The 25,386-nt window shown below is 49.8% G+C and overlaps 1 protein-coding gene across 1 annotated transcript in view; it reads right to left on the bottom strand.

The window, feature by feature from the left end:
• Positions 1-1,915: 1,915 nt before the first annotated feature.
• The window catches only part of atad2b (ATPase family AAA domain containing 2B), a 54,416-nt gene continuing 30,945 nt past the window's right edge, over positions 1,916-25,386 (bottom strand). Inside the window, exons 25-28 of the mRNA XM_067241400.1 lie at positions 15,414-16,094; positions 13,960-14,081; positions 5,684-5,812; positions 1,916-3,292 (exon numbers count right to left, since the gene is read on the bottom strand). Of these exons, the coding sequence (XP_067097501.1) occupies positions 3,251-3,292; positions 5,684-5,812; positions 13,960-14,081; positions 15,414-16,094 (974 nt within the window). The 3' untranslated portion in view covers positions 1,916-3,250. The remainder of the gene's footprint in view (positions 3,293-5,683; positions 5,813-13,959; positions 14,082-15,413; positions 16,095-25,386) is intronic.

Below are 25,386 nucleotides of genomic sequence, written 5' to 3'. Positions count from 1 at the left end.
TCCCAAATTCAATGCATCTTTATCTAAAAATTATATTTTGGCTAAAGGTGGACAGACCGACATTAACAAAGCAAATGCTTACAAACGTTAATATTTTTTTGTCACTTGTTTTCCACTCTAAACCTACAAACCCATTTTGATGAAACTTGAGTGAATTAAGTCAAGCCCAGTGAATCTCATCCAGTACGCCACAGTCAATAACCACAAAGTAACAGAAACATCACCACAATGGAATAAATAGAAAATTGGGTTGTTTCTATGTATACGCGTGTGGAACCTGAGAGACCTGTAAACCCTTTATTCCCCTTCACACCATAACAACACAACCCTGCTACACAAGCGCTACATCGGCTTTCAAAACATAAGTAACACTTTTCCCCAACGTGTTTGAATTAAAAAAATGTACAAAAAGAACATTTTATGGATGTTAGATGTAAAAGTTCAGTAATTATGCAAATAAATACAAATGAAATAGAGCACCACGAGAGAAAGAGATGAAAATCTGCAAACACACAATCTGTTATGATGAAAGAGAAAAGGGAGACTGGATGTTCAGGACAAGACAACAGTGCCATCTCGACAGTCGGGGAGAAAGCATCGTGCCATCTCACAGAAAAGCACTTCAAGCAGGACATCAAAATACAAAAGCAGGGAAAAAGGACAGTGAAAAGAAATACAGTGAACAGAATTTCCTTAGAAATCTAATGCTATGTATTTTTCGTCTGGCTCAAAACGCAAATTAAAAATCACAGGAAAAAAAAAAAAACTCTTGGATTAATTCTGCGGCCGTGCTGTTTATGACCAGGTATTGTAGCTGTCACGAGTTGCGAAAATCACATTATGGAAAGTGATTATACTGTTTGTTCCCAGTTAATAGCTTGTCTTATTAGCATTAAAATAAATTAAGCTGAGGTAGCTTTTGTAGTTGTCCAATGCTAACTCAAAATTCTACTTTGCGTACGATTTAAACTTAATTCTGTTTTAAATGAATCTATACCTATAATCCAAGAAAAGGCTGAGGTGAGGAGGGGAGTTTTAATCAACTTTAGAAGGACAGGGATATAGGAGTGTAGAAGTGGCACCTGATGCAGCATCAGGCCCTACAGGTGCCTCTCCTCCCTGTCCTGTCACCTGTGTCAAGTACAAGTCACTCATTCAGTCCAGGTTTATGTGTGTTGAGTGATGATCAGGGAGCAGAGGTTTCCCCACTCGTCTTAGTAGCAGGACATCAAACAAGCATATGCATCAATAACCAAACTGGCTTAACGCTGGTTAAACCTTAACAATGGGCAATGCCTAGAATGGCCTTGTTCTTCACAGGACTCACAATCAATCTGCACACCATTTCTGAAGAATCATATAAAAATGAAAAATTCATAAAAAAAAAAAACACAAAACAAATAAATGCACAACAATAGATGTTAGGTTATAACGTTTGCGTAGATCTTTTATATTCCTGTGATTGTGTCGACTCAAGACAGGCACAGTCAAGTCAGACCTCAGCACCTATTATTTTTTGTTTGTTTTTTGAGAGAGATTGAGAAGGTAATATTGGCACAAAGACTGCTGTGACTTGACTTGAGACTCCACATGAAAGCGTAACAAACGGTGAGGTGAGGAAACTACACAGACTGTATGTGTGATGAGACACTGGCATCACCTGCAGGTCGGGCCTAGCGCTGGGTGTGACTCTCCACAGGTGGCTAGGTGACGTCCCACAAGCACCGGGACCATGGTCAGGTAAGACCATGGTCAGGTAAGACCATGGTCAGGTAAGACCATGGTCAGGTAAGACCATGGTCAGGTAAGACCATGGTCAGGTAAGACCATGGACAGGTAAGACCATGGTCAGGTAAGACCATGGACAGGTAAGACCATGGTCAGGTAAGACCATGGACAGGTAAGACCATGGACAGGTAAGACCTGCTCTTCTGACAGTGAGAACCGTGAACTTAAAGGTGTGGTCAACATCTGGGCCAGCGTTTCCTCAGGGAACCCGACACAGAACTGCTACGCATTCTATGCACACTCACTGTAAACGTAACAAGACTAAAACCCATTCAGAAAACAGAGATGATCTGAGGCGCAAGTAAGGCACACGCTAGGCAGTGCAGACGTTCCCCAAAACTTGTACTGCTTCCAGTTCACTCCAGCTAGACGGAAACAGAAGGGGATCTAGCGGGGCGTAGCTGGAGTGGAAGAGCGACGCTCTGGGAATCAGAAGCAGCTCTGCAGCACTAGAACCAGCGCGTCACTCTGCCAGGCCCGTGAACGCCATGCCAAGGTTGCGTTTGTTTGAATGCTGAAGCCTCAGGTTCCAAGAGCTCTGCACTCATAATGATGCCGTTTCATTAATGGGTTTAGGGGGAGCTCTGATTGATTTGAGTGGTTCCAAGGCATACCTTCGACCGCATCTCCCCACTACAAAACATCCAGGGGAATCATTTTCTGCGCGTGAAGGATAGAGGGGAAACATGTTTTTTTCTGGGCGTGAAGGCTACAGGGTAGCTTAGAAAGAGACCACTCAGATGTTACAATAGTCAGGATTGAGAAAGAGAGGGAGAAGGTGAGGGAGAAGAGGAAAGAAAAAAGATTAGCCTTTGTGAAAAGTTTGAGATGACTGGCCTGCGATGGACTGAGACATGATGAGGGCTCAGCCATGGAGGGTAGATGTAGCTAAGATGTATCCCCGATGTAGTTCAGACATTGCGTGACATCCGACTCTGCCGCCTCCTAGCTGCGCGCTGCATTCACACCGTCGCACTACTGCTGGTGACGATTCATGTGCCAAGTTCCGTGTGTGTGTGTGTGTGTGTGTGCGTGCATGCTTGTGCGACTGTGTGGTCGTGTGCACAGCCAGTTCCCCGTAGGAAAGAGGCCAGGTTGCGATATGACATCACCCAATCTGTTGGTTGGTTGGTTTCTGAGTTTCTGAGTCCCGAGAGCAGCATGGATAAGGATCCGGGGGTTAGGGTTAGCACCCGAGTAGCACCAGGGTTGCCTGGCCACATTGGCGTGTTTGTGTGACCCGACAACACCTACTCCTCCAGGAGTCTGTGTTTGGTTCTGTAGACTGGGCCAGGTACCTGAGACAATAGCACCATAGAATGTCTCTCTCCTCCTTTACCTCTCTGTCCATTCTCCCGCCTGTCGGTATTAAGACCAGGATTTTGAATTTGCTCTCTCCATGTGTGTGTGTGTGTGTCTCTCTGTGGTCAGTCAGACTAGGGTCCACCTGATGGGCCACGTGTCACAGGAATGTTTCAAAATGCTGCACGCTCCTCTCCATGTCCTGTCCAACACAAAAAGGATCAATGAAATAAACCAATAATACCAAGCTCTATGAGTATGTGTCTGTGTGAGATGTGTGTTGGGGTGACTTCTCTGTGTGTGTGTGTGTGTGTGTGTGAGTGAGTGTGTGAGCCAAGTGTGTGCGTGAGTGTGTAGAAAGACCATGACAATCTGAATCTGAGGTCCTGGTGGAAAGTGCTGAGAGCACCTTCCAGAAACCTTAACTTCCTTTAGTGCTCCATCCCCGCTCTCAACACCTGTCCCCTCCCTGTCTCTCTCACACACACCCCTGTCTCTCTCTCACACACACACACACACACACACACACACCCGTCTCCTCCACACACACAGCTTTTAACACCCGGCTGTCTCCGGCTGTCACACAGGGCCAGCACACCTCCACACACACACACACACACACACAACACCTTGATACCCAGAGCCTCTGGGCCTAACACCCTTTCACTGACCTCCACTGAGGCATAACTGGACAGCCTCGACTAGAGGGGCTGCCACCTTCAACTGAACTGAAGCTTGACCAACACACAGACACACACACACACACACACACACAGGAGCATGAACTAATGCTCCGACAGCAAGCCGCAAGCCCCTGTTATCAGGTGTAGATGGAAACAGAGAGAGAAAAGTTGTGTGTAGGACACTACTGTATACCTGTGAAGGGCAGGACTGTCTCAGCGCTGGCTACACTGAGACAGTCCTACACAGCGCTGGCTACACTGAGACAGTCCTACACAGCGCTGGGAGTCAGGTGGCTGAGCGGTGAGAGAATCGGGCTAGTAATCCGAAGGTTGCCAGTTCGATTCCCGGTCATGCCAACTGACGTTGTGTCCTTGGGCAAGGCACTTCACCCTACTTGCCTCGGGGGAATGTCCCTGTACTTACTGTAAGTCGCTCTGGATAAGAGCGTCTGCTGAATGACTAAATGTTACAGAAAGCCCTGTCCTCTCCTCCACCTGCTGTATATTTAACCCTTGTGCTGCCTTCGGGTCACATGACCCAAAGGTTCATAACGAACCATCGTTTACCCAATTTTACCCAATACAAAAACAAATACAAATAATTTTATTTTAACCTTCGCAATGTGGGGGGGTCTGAGACAGCCCAACGGTTAAAAGAAAATGATTCATTTGTTTTTGTATGCGGTAAAGTTGGGGTCACAATTACTGATGGGTCAGAAAGACCCGAAGATAACACAAGTGTTAAGCAGTATCACACGACGGAGTGCCGTTCTCCTGAACATCAGCACGGCTGGGATTTAGTACGAGGCCGAGTGCTGAAGATGAGCCCAACTGAGCTGATGTTCAGTATATCGACACGCCCGCAAGTGTGATATCGCTTTTATCCAACACTTCTACAAGCATCATGTATTAGTTAACAGTAATATAAAAATGTGTTTGTTTGATCATTTAGTTTGGCTCCGCCAACACCAATACTTCCACAACTGCACTGGGACTGGACTGTTGCCAAGCAACACAAGCGTTTTCCTGCACACTAGTGACTAGGTAGTTTGTGTAGATCTACTATACATGTTTCCTAATACTGACTACTTTGTATCATTTACATGTATCTGGATGTTTCCCTCCTGACTATCACTCAGGATTAATTGTGGAAACATGTTCGTCTTTGCGGCACGAAGTTTGCTACAATATTAATAAAAATAAAAGATAGATAACGATCGTTAATATAACTGGATTGATACATGTTTAGTGAAAAGTCCTAGGGCTGTTTTACTAAATATCAGCGCATTAGCTCTTGTCCAATCAAATCGTGGACATATATCTTGGTTGGAACTAACTGTTGTATAAACGTGTGTGTGTGTAAAGCCTGTGTGACGCAAACATAGCTTTGTCTGTCACTGACTGTGTGTGTCTGCTTTAAAGCGTCTGATTGATTGACAGAAGTTAGGCTGGTTGTCCACCACAGAGGCTTGGCAGAGCACAGAAACTTAACTCTGAAAACAGACACTCGGTCCAAAACACCAACACTCACCTGACACCAGACAAGCTGCCCCACCTGTCTGCCCAGGGTCAGTCTGCAGGTGTCTGGGTTTGTGTGTTCATGTGTGTGTGTGTGTGTGAGTGTGCACCTGTGTGTATTTATGTATGTGTGTGTGTGTGAGTGTGCGCCTGTGTGTATTTATGTATGTGTGTGTGTGTGAGTGTGCGCCTGTGTGTATTTATGTATGTGTGTGTGTGTGAGTGTGTGCCTGTGTGTATTTATGTATGTGTGTGTGTGTGAGTGTGCGCCTGTGTGTATTTATGTATGTGTGTGTGTGTGAGTGTGCGCCTGTGTGTATTTATGTATGTGTGTGTGTGTGAGTGTGCGCCTGTGTGTATTTATGTGTGTGTGTGTGTGTGTGTGTGTCTACCTCCAGTAGGTGAGTCTTGTCGTAGTCTCTGCGGTGCTGGTAGATACACTGGCTGAGCAGAGAGAACAGCCTCTCCAGCTGATCCACACTGTAGCCCTCAGTCTTCCTGACCACCACATCCAGGAGAGCCTGCAGGGGAGCACACACACACACGTTAGTTGCTGGACTGATTTTTACAACTCTCTCACACAGATAGAGACATAGACACGCATTAAATGCACCAGCAAAGAGAGGACTTTGGGGTCAGCTACATTCAAAAGCAATTACGATCAGAGTGACAGCTAATTAAGGCTAATCATAATTAGCACAGTTTACATTTCACTGGTACTTTAATTAAAACGTTCTGGACAGTCAAAGGCCTTTCCAATTGACCTGCTCCTCTCAGTTTACCAACGTTAAGGACAACGTGTGGGTGTGTGTGTGTGTGTGTTTGTGTCTGTCTGATCCCAGGGCTCATCAAAATGCATAGACTGAAATGCCAATCTCAAAACGAGTAGAGTTACAGTCATTAGATACTGAGTAAACAGAAATGTGACGAGGAGTGCTGTGTGTGTGTGTGTGTGTGTGTGCGTGTGTGTGTGTGTGTGGCACCGTGTGAACATCAGGACACCCCAGCCTAACAGCAGGTATGTTTACAGAAGCGTCTCCCAGCCATAAACAATGAGATGATAAAAGCCAGCGTTTGCACAGCGACATCTGAGCTCTGAACAGACACTACACACTGGAAGGTGCCGCTGAAGGAACAGACAGGTGGTGTGAATCACTCTGCACCCTTGACGGTCTTCGGCACAGCTCACACATCCATCCTCCACACGACCCTCCACTCAGCTCCCAAGTTTTAAACCATCCAGTCGTCAGACAGGGTGGTTTTTAATCGAACCTTTCACACGTATCACCTATATCACACAACGTGCTGCTGTAACTGTAGGAGGGTCTGTTCAAGTGTAATAGCTCTGGTTGGAATGTGCTGGTTTGTCTGTTGTTGTGTGATGGGTACGCTTATTTTCTTCTGTCCATTATGTTATTTATTTTGTATTTTTACAATTCCATTCACTGTCACCATCAGAGGGCTTCTGTCTCTTGCCAGGTTGTTGTTGTGGTATTCAAATAAAATAAATGCATTTTTTTTTTTTAAAGGCCTTGACATGGACAGTGAATCAGTGAAAATCTCCTGGAAGGTAGTCTGGAGGTAAACATGTTCCAGAACGGACTGGTGACAGTCTGATGAATCATAGGTCCTGCAGCACCTTTCCTTTTATTCTCCTCCCTCTCCTCCTAGTTTCCCTCTCCTTGTCTACCTTCTCCACCCTGCGCTCCTCCCCTCCTCTCTCTCCTGTATCCCTGCACCACGCTGGGTGAAATAGCCTACTGCTTTTGTGTGCTCTACCAGGGCGATTGTGACAGTGGGGAAAGTGGAGTGTGTGTGTGTGCGCTGACGGGAATGAGTTAGTGGAGCTATTGAGTGAACGAATGAGCTCATGGCACACAAAAGGGCCGTAATCCTTCCTGTTAAAGGGTGCTAGTGACATGGTCCATTTAACCCCCCACCCTCCCTCCAACACCTCCCCTTACCCCCTTCCCCCCCCACTGTCCCGGCTCACATCTCTATCCCGGTCCTGCCCTGCGGAGCGAGGCTGGGGCCGGGGTGGAGGGAGGAGGCTGGGACGGGAATGAGGTGTCACAGCGATGACATCTAACCTCTGACCTATGAGGCACATGACTCCCGTAGCGTGCCACACACACAAACTCCATTAACATGGCCACATTCTCCACACGCGTCAGCCAAAAAGCTAACAAGATCTCTTGACAGGCGTCCCGTTGATGGTGAGAATCTGAACCCAGTCCGGAAAGTCACAACCAACGTCTAAATCCTGGCCCTTCCCTGTTCCACCCGGCAGCCTGAAACAGACACCCAGCACAAGCTCATCACGGGGGGGGGGGGGGGGGGGGGGGGACACCGAAATAGCCCGAGCCGCTAGTGCAAAGCCTTTGAACTTCAGCTCTGATGACTTTAAATGATGTTAACAGCTACATCAGCGTAAACGCTGTGTGTCCAGCTGGAGGTGGAGAGTGTATAAATGTTAGCGTTGATACTTGATGTTGTATCATGGCAGCGTCAATCCTTCACTGGGAAAGCAGCTTTGACCGATGAAATCCTACACTGGCATGATGGTGTTATCCTGCACTGGCGGGCCGTGCCAAGTGTGATGATGAACACGATGAGGGTCATGTGTTGATATTATATGAGCAATGAACTCATGCTGACGATGCTTAGCAGGGGCAAAAACATCATCGTTATGGAGTTCAGTTTCAAAAGGTTGTCATGTGTTTCTGCACGACCAACTCTTGAGGACATTATCCAGGCCGTAAAACTTCAATTACTAGTTAAAAAATTCATTAAAATAAAATCCTGGCCCAAGTCTAAATTTCGGATGTGATTAAAGATTTAAAGAGGGATGAAACGAGAGTCTGGATGGAAGTTGACGTGTACTTGGACGTAGGTCTGTAGCTGCGTGTGGGAGAGACCAAAGCCAGGTCTGAGCAGAAACATGTTCTACATTCTCCATCACTAGGGATTCACTTATTTTATTATCTTATTCTTCACAGAAGCATCCTGAAAAAGAGAGCAATCCCAACCCTTTCTCCCCATCTCGTTTAATTTTAAATCTCTCTCGCCAACGCTACAAAAAGGATGAATTATAAATGCTTTGTGCTTTGCGGGAGGGTTTGCAGCAGGGAGACAAATGCAGCTAGTTGGTCACGGAGGGCGGGTGATTTACAACTCCAGCAACACAGGTTCCAATCTCCACGACGGAGCGAGATGTGATGAGGGGAGGCGGGCGTCAGGTCACACAGATTAGCGAGGGGACGCGTCCGGTTTGGTAACGCCGGAGAGATAAAGCATCAGAAGGAAGACAGACCCCCCCCCCCCCCAAAGGTTTCTGGCCTGTCATGACAAACATTGAGCAGGAAATAAAATGGTGCAGCGGCTTAGGAAGGAACTGCAGTCCCAGCCGACTAAAGGCACTTTTTTTTTAATTTGTTTTTATCGTGAATCGATTTTTAAACAAATCGTGACCCCAAGAATCGATTTGATTCAAATCGTGAGGTACCAAAAGATTCCCACCCTTAGTGAACACCCAGCCAGGAGACCTCCAACACCAGTCATGATGGACGACCTCGAGACATGCCATGGAGCTGAACTCTCACTTCATCAACGCGGCGCACGAGACAGGGACACGTCTGGGGTAATTAGCAAACGATGAACAGATGCTAGACGTAGCAGTCGTCTGGAGGGGAAGCTCACCTTGTGATGGGGGGAGGGGGGAGAAGGGGGTGGGGTAAGGACACCTGTGTGCACACTTAGCACACTCACTCACATGTTAAAAAATGTGACAGGGGGAGGGGGGATTTAGAGCAAAGCTGTTCCCAGAGGAAATATGGAGGTAGATACCAGACCGTTTAACCCCCTGAGAAGGAACATCACGCTCTCTCTGGTCGGGGTCAGATCTACCATTTGACTCCAGTTCACTCCAGTTGGCTGATGGAGTCCTCAGCAGTGAAGTGCAACGCTGCTGTGCGTCCTGCCAGTGAAGAGGGAGCCAGATCACACAGGTCTGGACCTCACGTCTCCATGACGCTGGGAGAGGCTTCAGAGTGGTTGAGGTCAGCAATTAGCCCCTTTGTAGTCCGACGGTTAAGCACCTCTGATGTCTGTTACCTGGGGACACATCAGACTCCAATCTATTCAACTCCTTTTCACTCTCATCTCCTCTCTTTTGTCAAAAGGAAAATGCAAAACTCTTTCTGCCAAAGGCAGACCATTGGGACGTGGTGCTAACCTGACAAGAGACGACACAAATTAACACATTATGCCACTCAAAAAAAAATGTTTTCAGACAGAAATGTTTTTAATGAAGTGAAAGGAGGGTTGCAGGAACTTGGAGTGTGCAAGTCACTCAAGAAGCAGAGTGGATGTGGAAATGAGGAGCGACTGCTTGCTCGGGCATGTGTGAGTGAGTGAATGTGTGTGTGTGTGTGTGTGATATGTGCTGACAGTGCTGTTGAGAATGTGGATGGAGGTCTTTCAGACGGAAGAAAGAAAAGCCCGGGCTGTAATCACATGCAAATGGCCGCACTGTCAAGGGCATCAGCGGGAATGAATAAAAATGAAAGGAGCACTCCAAAAGTTATTTTTTTTTATTGACAATCAAATGTTGGCCCCAGCCCAGCCATTAAGCAGTGCTGTGCCCCCGGCAGACATGTGGAATGGCCACCTTGCAGGAAGGGACTGCTGTCATTAGTGCAAGGGGAGGAGAGATGGTGGAGGAGGGGGTGGGGAGGAGAGATGGTGGAGGAGGGGGTGGGGAGGAGAGATGGTGGAGGAGGGGGTGGGGAGGAGAGATGGTGGAGGAGGGGGTGGGGAGGAGAGATGGTGGAGGAGGGGGTGGGGAGGAGAGATGGTGGAGGAGGGGGTGGGGAGGAGAGATGGTGGAGGAGGGGGTGGGGATGAGAGATGGTGGAGGAGGGGGTGGGGGGGAGAGATGGTGGAGGAGGGGGTGGGGAGGAGAGATGGTGGAGGAGGGGGTGGGGAGGAGAGATGGTGGAGGAGGGGGTGGGGAGGAGAGATGGTGGAGGAGGGGGTGGGGAGGAGAGATGGTGGAGGAGGGGGTGGGGAGGAGAGATGGTGGAGGAGGGGGTGGGGAGGAGAGATGGTGGAGGAGGGGGTGGGGAGGAGAGATGGTGGAGGAGGGGGTGGGGAGGAGAGATGGTGGAGGAGGGGGTGGGGAGGAGAGATGGTGGAGGAGGGGGTGGGGAGGAGAGATGGTGGAGGAGGGGGTGGGGAGGAGAGATGGTGGAGGAGGGGGTGGGGAGGAGAGATGGTGGAGGAGGGGGTGGGGAGGAGAGATGGTGGAGGAGGGGGTGGGGAGGAGAGATGGTGGAGGAGGGGGTGGGGAGGAGAGATGGTGGAGGAGGGGGTGGGGAGGAGAGATGGTGGAGGAGGGGGTGGGGAGGAGAGATGGTGGAGGAGGGGGTGGGGAGGAGAGATGGTGGAGGAGGGGGTGGGGAGGAGAGATGGTGGAGGAGGGGGTGGGGAGGAGAGATGGTGGAGGAGGGGGTGGGGAGGAGAGATGGTGGAGGAGGGGGTGGGGAGGAGAGATGGTGGAGGAGGGGGTGGGGAGGAGAGATGGTGGAGGAGGGGGTGGGGAGGAGAGATGGTGGAGGAGGGGGTGGGGAGGAGAGATGGTGGAGGAGGGGGTGGGGAGGAGAGATGGTGGAGGAGGGGGTGGGGAGGAGAGATGGTGGAGGAGGGGGTGGGGAGGAGAGATGGTGGAGGAGGGGGTGGGGAGGAGAGATGGTGGAGGAGGGGGTGGGGAGGAGAGATGGTGGAGGAGGGGGTGGGGAGGAGAGATGGTGGAGGAGGGGGTGGGGAGGAGAGATGGTGGAGGAGGGGGTGGGGAGGAGAGATGGTGGAGGAGGGGGTGGGGAGGAGAGATGGTGGAGGAGGGGGTGGGGAGGAGAGATGGTGGAGGAGGGGGTGGGGAGGAGAGATGGTGGAGGAGGGGGTGGGGAGGAGAGATGGTGGAGGAGGGGGTGGGGAGGAGAGATGGTGGAGGAGGGGGTGGGGAGGAGAGATGGTGGAGGAGGGGGTGGGGAGGAGAGATGGTGGAGGAGGGGGTGGGGAGGAGAGATGGTGGAGGAGGGGGTGGGGAGGAGAGATGGTGGAGGAGGGGGTGGGGAGGAGAGATGGTGGAGGAGGGGGTGGGGAGGAGAGATGGTGGAGGAGGGGGTGGGGATGAGAGATGGTGGAGGAGGGGGTGGGGGGGAGAGATGGTGGAGGAGGGGGTGGGGAGGAGAGATGGTGGAGGAGGGGGTGGGGAGGAGAGATGGTGGAGGAGGGGGTGGGGAGGAGAGATGGTGGAGGAGGGGGTGGGGAGGAGAGATGGTGGAGGAGGGGGTGGGGAGGAGAGATGGTGGAGGAGGGGGTGGGGAGGAGAGATGGTGGAGGAGGGGGTGGGGAGGAGAGATGGTGGAGGAGGGGGTGGGGAGGAGAGATGGTGGAGGAGGGGGTGGGGAGGAGGCTGGGTGACAAACTGAAAATAGGGCTATTTCTGTGGACGGGTGGCTTGTAGATGGGAAAACTTGACATGCTGTAATAGCCAGCATCAAGAGAAGCACTCTTCACTGTGACAGGGCCCAGAAACACCCTTGGCATTTGCAGATACGTAAAACAAATCTAGAGAAAATTGCAGACCAGCTGGCAACATGCGTGTTCTGGTGAGGTGGATGGAAATAATGGGACTAGATTTGGTTCCTTGATACGAGATACCGTCTGTTTGAGTCCATCTGTGAACATGTGATGAGGCATATTGTTCGCAGACAACGTACGAGCAAAACAGAACATTAGGAGGAGCACACAGCTGCTTGAGTTCTCTCTGTTCACCGGCATTTTCACAGCATCCAGTCCGCATCCACACTCACTCACCTGCAGGAGGTGAGGGTCTTGGCACCTGTCGAGTGGTTTCTTCAGACAGGAAGTGGGGAAAATGCTCGTGTTTGGAATCCCAGGCCCATGACCTCAGTGTGAGGTCTGGAAAATAACTGCCTTTACTCTAACAATATTTAATTCCAAAAGGATTCCTGAGCCTTGCCATTGAGTTAAATGTCAGAAGTAATGAGACTTCTACAATCAATGAATATGAATGAAACCAGACGGGGAGACAGAGAACTCACTGCTCTCCTAATGTGCACGAGGCAGAGAGCCAGCCCCAAACTAGCCAGCTGATATCTGCCTAAACAGCGACTCACCCCGCTCACCGGAAATTCAATTTGTTCCGTAAGCCAGGGATGAAAAAGCAATTATTCACAGTCCCCTCTTTTCACAATCTGTTTTTTAAAGATATCTCCCTCTTTTTCCCCTGCTAACAAATAAGCCTTCAGATTAGCGCCGCGTGTGTCGCTTCACAGGGGCGGCCAGCTGAGCGGAAGCTCTGAGGAGGGTCAGATCAGAAGAGTGGTGGAGGCGCGAGTGGAGACCAGGCCTGTCAGTCAGACCAGACACGCCTCCCCCCCCCCCCCCCCCCCCCTGCCACCTCCCCCCCCCTGCCACTCCCACCTCTCAGCCCCCCCCCAAGGCAGGGACAACGGTGAGGAGATAATGGAGTGATGGGCGTCATGGAACGGAGACAGCGTCAGAGGAGCGCATCTTTTACACCAATTAGACGACGGCGCCGTGGCGTCGTCTCCAACCGAGCTGCGCCGTCGCGGGTGAGCCGGGGGCGGAGGAGCGAAGAAAGCTCCGCCCGGGCAAGGTACCAATTTACAGCCGGGGTATTAGGTGGACCCCCCAGCGTGACCGTGCAAAGTGCCTCGGATATTCCTTTTTACCCAACCTGTCACTCAGCTGGAGGGAAGTCTGCCAGAGCAGAGAGCGTGGAGAGAGGCTCATGTTTGAGTCATGGAACTGCATCCTTTAAGAGGCCGACAGAACAACACCTGTTGACTGAGAGACGCTAGCACGCCGACGGTTAAATTGGCCCTCAGATATAGAAGCCAGATCGCAGAGATGCAAAGAAGGGTGGGTTGGAGGCTGGGGGGTGGGGGGAGATGTCAGTCTGGAGAATCAGAAGTATCCGTCTGAGAAGGGTAAAATGACACCAGCGCTTCTAGGAAAAGGCAACAGAGCTGGGGGAGCCTCAGGGCAGTTCCCCCTCCCCTCCCAACCCCACCCCCCCTCCCCCCCCCCCACCCCACCCCCCCCCTCATCAGATGGCTCACAGCACTGACTAGGGCCCATTAAAATGGTGGGTCGGTTTCCCCCTCACCCGAGACCCAGAATGGGTTAATTCCGTCAGTGCTGCTCCAGGCCCAGAGAGCTGTGGGCTTGAGGAGAGAGGATGGATTAAAGCATAGAGCAGGCAAGCCTGTATAGCAGGATGAGTAAGGATGAGTGCGTCGTGTGTGACTGGGATTAGGGAGGGGACATTGCCAGTTCTAATGCCTGCAGGAAGTGACAAGACGGGGCACTACCTAAACTGGCTCATTGTAGATAACATGAACGGCTGCTTCTCAAAGAGAGCGGGTCCTAGGCAGTAGTAGAGGAGCATTGTGCTGGAGCTACACAACATCTTTTACTGCTATCCCCCATACTGCTACTCTGTTTCTCTCAGATTAAAACTCTGTTTGGAAATTACGGAAATAAAAACAAGACACAAAGATACCACGTGCAAAACTCAACCAAACACACACACACACTCTCACTCTCCAGGCCTTACCTCTAATCGTTGGTGGTCGACCACTAAGGGTGGAGGGGGAGGGGCCACCTCCTCTGTCCCGTCAGTCAAGCCCTTGCTCTGCTCTGATTGGCTCTTTCTCAACTTCCTGCTCTTGTCCCCGCCTGGAAGAGGAAGAGAGAGCAGGTGTGGGCCACACAGGGTGCTTGGGACAACGGGAGAAGAGGCACTCACGGAAGCCTCATCATTCTTCCAGGTTAATTGAAACTAATATTGTTGTCACACTGCACCTGTGCTGGCATATCAGAGAAGTGACTAAAGATGAGGGGAGCCAATTAGAGACTAATTGTGAATTTCAACGCTATTCCATTAGTCAATACACGACAATGCACGTAGGTATGGATTTACCGTACCAAGATGATGTTCTGAGTAAAATATTGGTGTTATGACAAAGCTGGATTACTTACGAACATGCGGTGTTTGACAAGAACCTCTAAGACTTGAGGGTTTGTGTGTGTGTGTTGATAGTGGCTCTTGTTTAACCAGGTCTTATTTTACAAGCCACAGGCAGTGTAAATCATCCTGGTCTTGGATCCCAGAATAATACTTTATGATTACCACATAAAACCCTGGTATGTGAGAGAGCTAGGAGGCAGACTGCCTTCCTGGCCTTGAGACCAAGCAGGAACAGCAGACTGGATATTGTGACTAGTGCACACTGGTGGTGGCATCATTTTCCCATACCACACCATACTACACCCTAGGTGGAGTCAGGTGGCTGAGCGGTGAGGGAGTCGGGCTGGTAATCCGAAGGTTGCCAGTTCGATTCCCGGTCATGCCAACTGACGTTGTGTCCTTGGGCAAGGCACTTCACCCTACTTGCCTCGGGGGAATGTTCCTGTACTTACTGTAAGTCGCTCTGGATAAGAGCGTCTGCTAAATGACTAAATGTAAATGTAAGTTCTTTTTCACACATTAAGTATAACGTCTGACTTAGTTTAGACTCTCTGATATTGGTTTGTGGACCATATCTATGCATTACACAGCTGATGGGTGAGTGTGTCTGAGCTGGTTGGAGGTGTGGGGGTCTGAGCTGGTTGGAGGTGTGGGGGTCTGAGCTGGTTGGAGGTGTGGGGGTCCGAGCTGGTTGGAGGTGTGAGGGTCTGAGCTGGTTGGAGGTGTGGGGGTCTGAGCTGGTTGGAGGTGTGGGGGTCTGAGTTGGTTGGAGGTCTGAGCTGGTTGGAGGTGTGAGGGTCTGAGCTGGTTGGAGGTGTGGGGGTCCGAGCTGGTTGGAGGTGTGGGGGTCTGAGCTGGTTGGAGGTGTGGGGGTCTGAGCTGGTTGGAGGTGTGAGGGTCTGAGCTGGTTGGAGGTGTGGGGGTCTGAGCTGGTTGGAGGTGTGAGGGTCTGAGCTGGTTGGAGGTCTGAGCTGGTTGGAGGTGTGAGGGTCTGAGCTGGTTGGAGGTCTGAGCTGGTTGGAGGTGTGGGGTTCTGGTACCTTCTCTGGTGTGATCCTCCTCCTGCAGTTCTGCTCCAGTCCTCCCGTCTGAAGGAGGGCGGTCTCCGCCCGCTCCACTCTCAGCTGCTGCCTCTCCAAGCACCGCCTCCTGAGCCCTGTCTGGCCCCGCCCCCCTGCCCTGGGAGTCCAGGCTGTCCATAGACTCGTCCCCGTTGACGCATTCCAGCTGAGGGGCTGGAGACTGCTCCGCCTTGGGCTGGGCCTCCACGACCAGGGGCTGACTGGAGTCTGTCTTCAGCCGGAGGCTGTTGGGCGTTACTCTGGTGCTGCCCTCGTCCATGGGGTGACGGTCTCCTCTGGAGTCTGGCTGGTGGTCTCTGTCCTTGGACTGGATCTCTTCCTCCTTGGGCTGGGGGGCTGTGAGGGGTTTCGGGCCGTGGGTGGAGGCAGGGGAGGCCACGGGCAGCTCGCTGGAGCTCTCCTCCTCCGTGGAGGGGCCCAGGGGGTGCGAGGGGTCGTGGTGGCCGTTGGCCTGTGGCCCTGTGGTGTCGCAGGAGGAGTCTTCGTCCTGGGTCAGGCAGGAGTCGCTGGGCCCGGCCGTCTCAGGCTCGCCTCCTTCCTCCTCTTCCTCTTCATCCATTCCCTTTTTGTAGCTCTTCTTCTTGCGGATGATGCCCCGCCCCCAAGATGGACGCCGGCGAGCTTTGCGCTTGAAGTGATCTGGAACGTGAAGACGGGATTTAGTATTTTTCAATCAAATATTAAAGCAGAAAATAAAACAAATAGTAAAAAAAAACATGAATAACACAGTATGGTGAAATACAATATACAGAATGGGTGATATTATGTGTCATATAATGTTTCCCATACAATGATTTATTTGTGGGACCCATCACAATTAAAAATTGACTGCCATAAATGTATGAACAATTTTTTTTAACTGTTTAACATGACAAATAAATGAATGCATGCTCGCATTACTTATTGAAGTCCCTCTCTACACTCTAGGACATAGGTTTGGGCTGAGCCCAATTTGTTTTACAACATCTGGCTCCGCCCCTGCCTACCGCCACAAATATGATCCCATTCTGTGGCAAACACTGTAATATAACTAAAGACAAGACGGTATCCAGTGTCTATAAATGTGCCAATAGCTACACCCTGTCTACACCCTGTCTACACCCTGGTTCAACTCTACCAGACAGCCAGGGGACAAAGATCTGTGCTTTGACCATTCAGGGCAATGCAGGGCAAGCAGTCATTATTATCACGTCTGCTGAACTGAATTGACAACAGACATGTAACACCTAGCAATTGACTTGCCTAATGCTGTTCTACCCAAATGCCAGGGTGACATCAAATGTCCACTTCAATGAGGTGGTCCATTTTCTATTTTGTGTGTTTGGCGTGTGAGTGTGTATGTGGTGTGTGTGAGTGTGTATGGGGTGTGAGTGTGTGTCAGTGCAGTGGTCCACATTTTCATCAGAAGGAGGAGGAGAAAGAGAGCCACACAGAGGGAGCCTGTCAAGGCTTAATTGCTAGGTGGGGAGATGCTGGATATGGCAGAGATGGATAGAAGGGAATAGAGAGTGTGTGTGAGTGTGTTTGAGAGAGCTCAAACGTCTAATTGGAAACAATTGAAAACAGCCCCAGATGTGCACCATAAATCAGAGCCAAACTGGATGTGCTCACCGGTCCTGTTCTCACGGGGGGGGTTTCTCATCATGCTCCAGTCAAAAGGTTCCCAGTAATGGACTGGCCACCCTTCTGCCACTACAGCACTGGAGTCTAGCTTGAAATTGTTTTGAGAGTGGGAGATGCTGATTGCATTGCACTCTGTGGCCCTTTGGCCATAATCAGAGAGCACAGGCCGAGAGACGGAGAGAGAGAGAGAGAGAGAGAGAGAGACGGAGAGACGGAGAGAGAGAGAGAGAGAGAGACAGAGAGAGAGAGAGAAGGGGGGAGATGGTGAGACGGAGAGAGAGAGGGGGAGGGAGACGCAGAGAGAGATGGAGAGAGAGAGAGAAGGGAGAGTGAGACGCAGACAGGGGGAGATGGAGAGAGAGGGAGAAAGAGAGATGGAGAGAGAGAGAGAAATGGAGAGACGGAGAGAGAGAGGGAGGGAGAGATGCAGAGAGAGATGGAGAGAGAGAGAAGGGAGAGTGAGACGCAGACAGGGGGAGATGGAGAGAGAGGGAGAAAGAGAGATGGAGAGACGGAGAGAGAGAGAGGGAGGGAGAGACGCAAAGAGGGGGACATGGAGAGAGAGAGAGAGAGAGAGAGAGAGAGAGAGAGAGAGAGAGAGAGAGAGAGAGAGAGAGAGAGAGAGAGAGAAGGGAGAGTGAGACACAGAGAGGGGAGATGGAGAAAGAGAGATTGAGAGACAGAGAGAGATGGAGAGAGACGGAGAGACAGAGAGAGGGAGAAAGAGGCTGTCGACACTGAGGTGCGAGCCAAGTGCTGCACGGACATGGCTGACACCAGATGGTGAGAGGGGGAGAGGAAGGGAGCGACAGAAAGCCAAGACTGCCGTCTGAGAAAGTGCAGTAAAAGTGTCACGGAGAGCTGGCGGGAGAGCTTGACGCAGTGAAACTTCGACAGGGCTGATTCCATGCACACCCTCTCCAGACCGCACACAGGGGGTAGTCCAGGCCAGGAGGATTGAGTGTGTATACTCAGGTGTGTGTGTAGCGTGTAGTATTGTGGTAGTGGGTGAGTATGTGATTTTGTGTAGTAGTAGTGTGTATATGTAGTAATGTGTGTTTTTGACAGCCTAGCCTAAACACAGCCCGTCTGTCCCATCAAAGATGAGCCATTGGACTCATTACATTTACATTTAGTCATTTAGCAGACGCTCTTATCCAGAGCGACTTACAGTAAGTACAGGGACATTCCCCCGAGGCAAGTAGGGTGAAGTGCCTTGCCCAAGGACACAACGTCAGTTGGCATGACCGGGAATCGAACTGGCAACCTTCGGATTACTAGTCCGACTCCCTCACCGCTCAGCCACCTGACTCCCTTATTAGACGCAAGACTCCAACCTAAGCGTCATTAAATAAGCGTCAAGGTCCACTAGAGTGATCTAACTGCACAGCCGAGGGACTTTATGCAGAATCAATACCTCACCACCTCAGACCTCACGGGTGTAAATGATTAAGGCCCCATCACATTCTTTATCTTATACCTAGAAAGGATTGCAGGGCTTTGTCTCAGTACTATAAAAGCCGTCTTTAGATTTATCCAGATCCACTCCAGCTATTGAACCAGCTAACCCAGAGAGATATGACAACATGGGTGAGATCAATGTGAAATAAAATAAAAAATCCTCATCTATTTCTCATCTTTCTGTTGTGGATGAGGAGGTCCAGCATGCTTGCTTCAGAGGGTCTGAGAGAAGAAGGGAGAGGAGGAGCGGTGGGTTAAAAAGAGATGTTAGCAACCGTACGCGGAGGTAGGAGAATGGTCATCTGATGCAACAAATGTGAAATAGCAAGCCAACCAAATCCATCATTCAGAAACAGACGATGAATGATGAATCATTACCACTACTTCATGACGAAGCTGTATGTTCTGTCAAGTTCTTTTTAGTAAAAATGACATTGCTTTCGCAATATTTTCCACCCCGTTTACTTAACTATGGGGTTTGACTGGTAACAATGCTGACAAGGTGGTCTTGTCTATTTCATTCCAAGAATGACATTTTTACCAGAAAATCTAGAAACATTCAGTGAGAGCCATTTCTTTTACATGATAAAAAAAAAAGTGTATGTGACTGATCTGTGACTGATCTTTCTTGTCTTAAGGGCTGTGTAGAGGGTGTGTGTGTGTGTGTGTGTGTGTGGGCTGTGCTTCTCCTTACTGACCCTGATAAGAGGGCAGGCTGACTGGAGCCTTCCTCCCAGTCACAATACATCGCACCAAGGACTGCTCTCACCCTCATGACTGGCTGACGCTACACAATTACTGCCACAAACACCACAAAGTGTGTGTGTGTGTGTGTGTTCAACAACCGTGAGAACGCAGGCTCTGTTCTGCAGTCCACACTGCCAGAGCCTTTTTAAACCACCAGTTGGTAGAATAATATAACAGGGACAGTACATCCTTAAGCCCTGATTCAGACTGCAAATCGATAGTGTTGGCATTGTTAAAAGTATATGAATAACTTAAACAAAGAATGAAAGAAGTCAGTTGTTGCTTTAATGAAGTCCCAAGTTAGGGGATTCAGAATTTTTTATGTGTTTCTATTTTCTGTTGAAATATGGATGGAGTCAGAGAGTAAACATGTTTACAATTAATCGGATCTGATTGTTCCAAAAAATCTGAAAGACAAGCCTAACGAAGGGCTCACATATGCTGCACATGGCCGGAGGCTGAACACACAAACTACTTCATCCAGTTCGGGCTGCAATAGGTAACATAATAAATAACAAAACAAATATGAGCCACACTTTCCTAGAGCTGGAGTTTGATTGACAGTGGTTTCACAAATAGAGCCTATGACGAAAGCCTCGCATCAACGAAGGCGATTGGCTGGAACAGGATTGCTGGAACATGATTGGCTGGAAAGCAGCAGGCCACTACAAATAAAAAATAATAAATCCACTGGCTCTGAGCTGTCTGAGTTGCCAAATTCTCAGAGGGCCTCATTAGCTTACACAACATGTCTACAGAGGGCATAACATCTGTAGTACCTGACCTGTGAATTGACTGAGTTTGGGTTTTGAAATTCCTAAGCATCTGCCTTGGTAACTAAACAGGCAGCATTGTAAAACAGACATCATTTAGTTCCTCCTCATCTTCTCCCGTCTCTGCCGAACAACTCTAGGGCCAGCGTCTCCAACTGAACACGCGCAAGCACGTACACTCAAAAGAATCCGTTTCTGAAAGTTGAAATCAACTGAATACATTATCAAAAAAAAAAAAATTATATCCTTCAAAAGTTAACACAGCCAACATTACCAGTCAAAAGCATAAAGTAGCTAGAGTTGAGGAGCTTAAAGGCAGAAAATGTTTTGTTTCAGTAACTCAAGGAAGAAAGGTCACAAGCGATTAAACCATTCAGCTCTACTCTATAGCCAAAAAAGCTATCGCCGTATGAATTTGACCCTCTAAACCACAATATTACTCAAGAAGCTGAAGTTAGAGCAAATTTTATGGCAAAAGTGAATATTTCAAAACCTAAGGACAAACGTTTGACTGTACGAATTTGTTTATTTAATTTAAGCACTGAGCCGTTTAAGCAGCTTGGTAGCTAGCCGAGAAGTGGGCTATGTGTATTCTGCTGCGGAACATAGGAAATTGCCAGTTTACTAGTCTAGCTACTTTCCGTCTGGCTCAAAATGCTACAGAACAAACATGCAACTCAACATGTGGGCTACTTTCTTAAACGCTAATTCTCCTCGCATAACTGGGATGTAAACGGTTGATCAAAATGAACGATTAACGTAATTAAATTCATAATTAGCTTTTGGAATGCTACGAGGTAGCGAACGAGGAGTACAGGGTATTGCATTGGTGTCGGACGTAACCTCAGCATTTTAAAGTACATTACGCTAAACATTTGTTGTGCATAACATTGTATCCGTATTTTTGGGCCATTTGGAATGAGCAGCTGACCTGATGAGTCATCTCCAAGAAGGAGGGAGAGAGACAGGGAGAGAGACGGGGAGAGGGTGACAGACGGGAGGAGAGAGAGAGAGAGAGGGAGAGAGCGAGGTAGAGAGACGGAGAGAGGGTGAGAGAGAGGGAGATAGCGAGAGCGAGCGAGCGAGCGAGAGAGAGCGGGGAGTGTCCGGCTGGAGACCTGGAGATGTAGCAGCTCTGAAAGCCCTCCTCAGGACACGGAGGGCTGGTCCTCTTTCATCCCCTCAGCGCAGGGGGGCCCACTAAGACCACCACCACTTATCTTCCCCACGACAGACCTGGCACCAGATAACAAAGGCACTGGGTTTCACATCAACACCGCGCGCAAGGCGTCCGGGATGACACTGGGGATGAGAGAAGTGTCTGAGCCAGGCGCGCCACAGCGACCAGAGACTGTTGCCCATGGCGACTGCGACGCCCGCGTGGCGTCCGTTGCCACACGAGGGTGGGCGGCCGCTGGCAGGATGATGAGTTTGAGGCGGGGCGTGGTGCCGGGCTGTTACACCCCTGCTGACCACCCCAGAGGACGGGGCTGCAGCCGGGGGAGGAAAAAAGATGTGTCGGGGGGGGGGGGGGGGGGAATAAAGAAATGAAAGAGTTGCTCTCTCGTTTACGCCTGACTGGAGCATGACACACTCGCTCTGCTGGAATTGGGGGACGGATAGGGGGAGGAGGGGAGGAAAGGGACAAATAGGGGGAGGAAAGGTACACAGGGGGAGGAAAGGGACAGATAGGGGAGGACGGGAGGAAAGGGACAGATAGGGGGAGGAAAGGGACAGATAGGGGGAGGAGGGGAGGAAAGGGACAGATAGGGGGAGGAGGGGAGGAAAGGGAGCTGGATCGAAGAGTTCAGAGCCATCTTAGATTCTCTGAAAGAGGTCATTCAACGTGTGAAGCGAGCGTCTGTGTACAGTAAAATTGTAAAGATGTGAGCATGCACATAGCTTCCTATTCTTCTTGCAATTGACAAAAAACCCCACTTCACATCCAGACGTATCCTTCAGGCTAGAGTGAAAGCCATCCATGTGAAAGTATGCTTCTGTTCCAATAGAAAATGAAGCAGAATTCAACACTATTACTCTGAGTTGTTTGCTTGTGTACATGTTGAGACTTGAGACCGTCGCACAATAACACATGTCTGTGACCTATACAGTCAGCACAAGCCCCTCATCCAGGCGTGCAGACCGTGAAGAAACACCAGAGAAAGAAACCGCCTTGGGCCAGTCATCTTCTCTGTTTAAGACATACAGCTTTTTCATGCCCTTCAGAATTTAGATTTAATTCGTAAATGTCACAATTCCGAAACACAGTTATTAGTCATAACTCGGCTTGGGTTTTTCCAGTAGAGGTAACCTTTTTATCTCTGACTCCTATCCACTGCAAACTTGTTTTGATTTCATTGTGCTGTTTTCACCTCATGCAGCTAAGGAGAACCCGCGATTCAGATGTTTGAGAAATGACCGCTTCCTGGTGAGTGATCCTATTTTTTTTTTTTTTACTTAGTAACATCAATATTGATGGGACCACACACACACACACAGCGTGTGAGAAGGGACGGCGTGGCAGGGTCAGGCGTGGGTATGAAGCCTCGGAGGGAGGGGAGGGTGAGACAGAGAGGCAGCAAATGAGTCGTCATCTTCAGATTCTTAAATAATGCATGGGAACTGTTGGAGCATGGCCATCTAGCCCCCCCCCTCCCCCCCCCCACACACACACACACACAGGGAGGGACTCCTCTGCTTGGAATAGCACAGCACTTTGTAATAATTAAAAGCACAAACGCATGCATGATTCATACGGCGGCAGACATGTTTAGAGCCCCCCCTCCCACTCACCCTTCCCACCGCCAGCCCCCCCCCCTCCCACCGCCAGCCCCCCTCTCCCACCGCCAGCCCCCCCCCTCCCACCGCCAGCCCCACCGCCAGCCCCCCTCTCCCACCTCCAGCCCCCCCCTCCCACCCCCAGCCCCCCCCTCCCACCCCCAGCCCCCCCTCCTCTCAGACAGACCCTGTCACACACGCACACTCCTCCTCTCCCTGAGACACACACACACACACACACAAATCAAATGGCCACAGGCGAATAGTCTCCAAAGTGTGATATTCCTAAATGTTCCATAAATAAATCAACTAAGCAACACTTGTACTGTAAGCAATTGTCAGTGGGGTCCCAAAAGCCCTGGGCCAATCAACGCCATGATGACGTCTGGATGAGCTAAACTTGGTCACACACTTCGACTAGACCAACTAAGGCTCAGCACCCATCCCTGTAACTCAGACACAAAGGGGTTCCCGCAAGGACGGTAAACTTTATCTATTAGTCGATTCACCTATTACTTTATCACTGGGCCATTCCTATCCTCCACCTGCTCTGATACAGTTGAATGCCACTGGAGGGAGGTTGGCTGAATTTCATGACCTCTACTTTACAAGGGAGGTTAATGGTGCACATATTCCCTTTATTACAATGACCAGAAAATAGAGCCATATAAAAACGCTATATCTAAATAGAATCGTATAAGAGTCATAAGGGTGTATTTCGATACTTAGTAATGGGATTGCGCACACCCGCACACACAGAGCCAGGAGTGTTTATCTAAAAGCTCATCAGCTCATTGCACCCTGCTCTCGTATCTGTTGGCAACCACCTTGTCTAGTTTAGCAAACAGAATGTAAAACCCCAACGTCCACATACACAGCAGAAACTAACTGGATGTTACCACAAACGACAGCGGAAGCTGTGTAAACTCACTTCATCCTGGCTCCAGAAACCTGCCACAGGCTCCTCCACTGCCCTGCACACCAAACAGACCCCCCATCGCTAACTAACCTATTTACCAGCTCCTGTGTGTGTGTGTGTGTGTGTGTGCACATGTGTTTGTGTGCATGTGTGTGCGTGTGTGTGTGTGTGTAGCTAAGAGCTGCTGTCTTCCCCTGCAGTAGTGTCGCCTTTCCTTAATACCATTTTGTGGTTGTGCTAAGAAGCGTGCACGACTTTGGGCAACAGCCGTTGTGGGTCCACGCTGGGAATAATATTAAAGATTTGGAGCCGGAAGGAGGTGTGTCTGTGTGTGGCCTCAACCCCACACTGCCTCGTATGAAAGGAAGTCTTGGGGAAACCAGGAGGCTGTCACAGTATAGTGCCTTTCTTTCCAAATGTAGGTCACACCTGCGAACGTCTCACCTCTAGTTACTCACCTGACACACAGCAGGGAGTCCAGCCTGCCAGAAATAGAACACACCCTGATTCGAAACGTGCTAATCTCATTTTCCCTCCGACGCGAGCGCGGACATGCAGACCTTCTACGAAGCCTCTCTCTTACCTACGCCATTGATAAACTGACAGTGGGGATGTTTCCGTCTGTGTGTGACAGCCTATCAAACACAGACAGACAGACACATCCTCACACATACAGGATTCTGTGACCTTCTGCTTTTATTACCATCATGTTTCAGACAAAGGAATCGACTGGTGGAGCTGCCTCAATCTTGTAACATTAATGAAGTATTGATTCTCAGTGACCTGCTGTCCTCGATGACTCAAAGCAGGGGGCAAAGGTCAGGACTGACATCTTTAAAACTCGACGTTGGTTGTGCTCTGCTACGCTTGAATGAAAAATAGGTTTGTTAGAAACCAACTTATACATATGGAGTACTGCAAGGTCTGTGACATTTGAAGGAGACAAACTTCTCAACATAAAACACATAATACACGGAGCAGAGTGAACTGTGCGCAGCATCAAAGTTGAGAACTCAAGGTAACATCCCCTCAACCTCAGCTGAAGTTCAGGAGACATGAATTGCTTGAATGAAAACTATTCAAACTACTTACAAATTGAATTTTTGAGCAGGGAACTGATTTCAATGTCTTTTTAGTCAAAATGACAAGAATGAAAACCACTAGGAAAAGTCTAAAAGAAAATATCCTTGTGTGACGAAAGGGCAGAGGGGTAAAGCTAGACTGGAGACGAGAGAGGAGTAGTACAGAATAGAGTGAGAGAAGAGAGGCTGAGAGAGGGAGGGAGGGTCTAGTCACATCAGCAGGCCTCGGGGTGCATCAGGGTGATGAAAGGGGGATGGCAGTTTGTCACCTCACGTGTCACCACGCGCTGACACTTAATGAAATGTCCAGATCAATAAATGATCCCATCCTTGTGCCTGGAAATGAGTAAGATCAGTCACTGTTCTCTCTGTCCAGATACACCCACAGACACACACACACAGAGGGTGGCCTGGATTAAATTGCCTCGCATAACGTGGGTCTTTATGGGTAACTACTGATGCATATCTTACAAAAAAAAAAAGATGTGTGATGTCAGAGAGAGAGAGAGATAGAAAGAGAGAGCGGGCAAGTGCGATAGAGAGAGATA

This window comes from Osmerus mordax, chromosome 8, assembly GCF_038355195.1.
Source record: "Osmerus mordax isolate fOsmMor3 chromosome 8, fOsmMor3.pri, whole genome shotgun sequence".
In the NCBI taxonomy this organism is placed as follows: domain Eukaryota; kingdom Metazoa; phylum Chordata; class Actinopteri; order Osmeriformes; family Osmeridae; genus Osmerus; species Osmerus mordax.
This window is presented reverse-complemented; position numbering and strand designations above follow the sequence as displayed.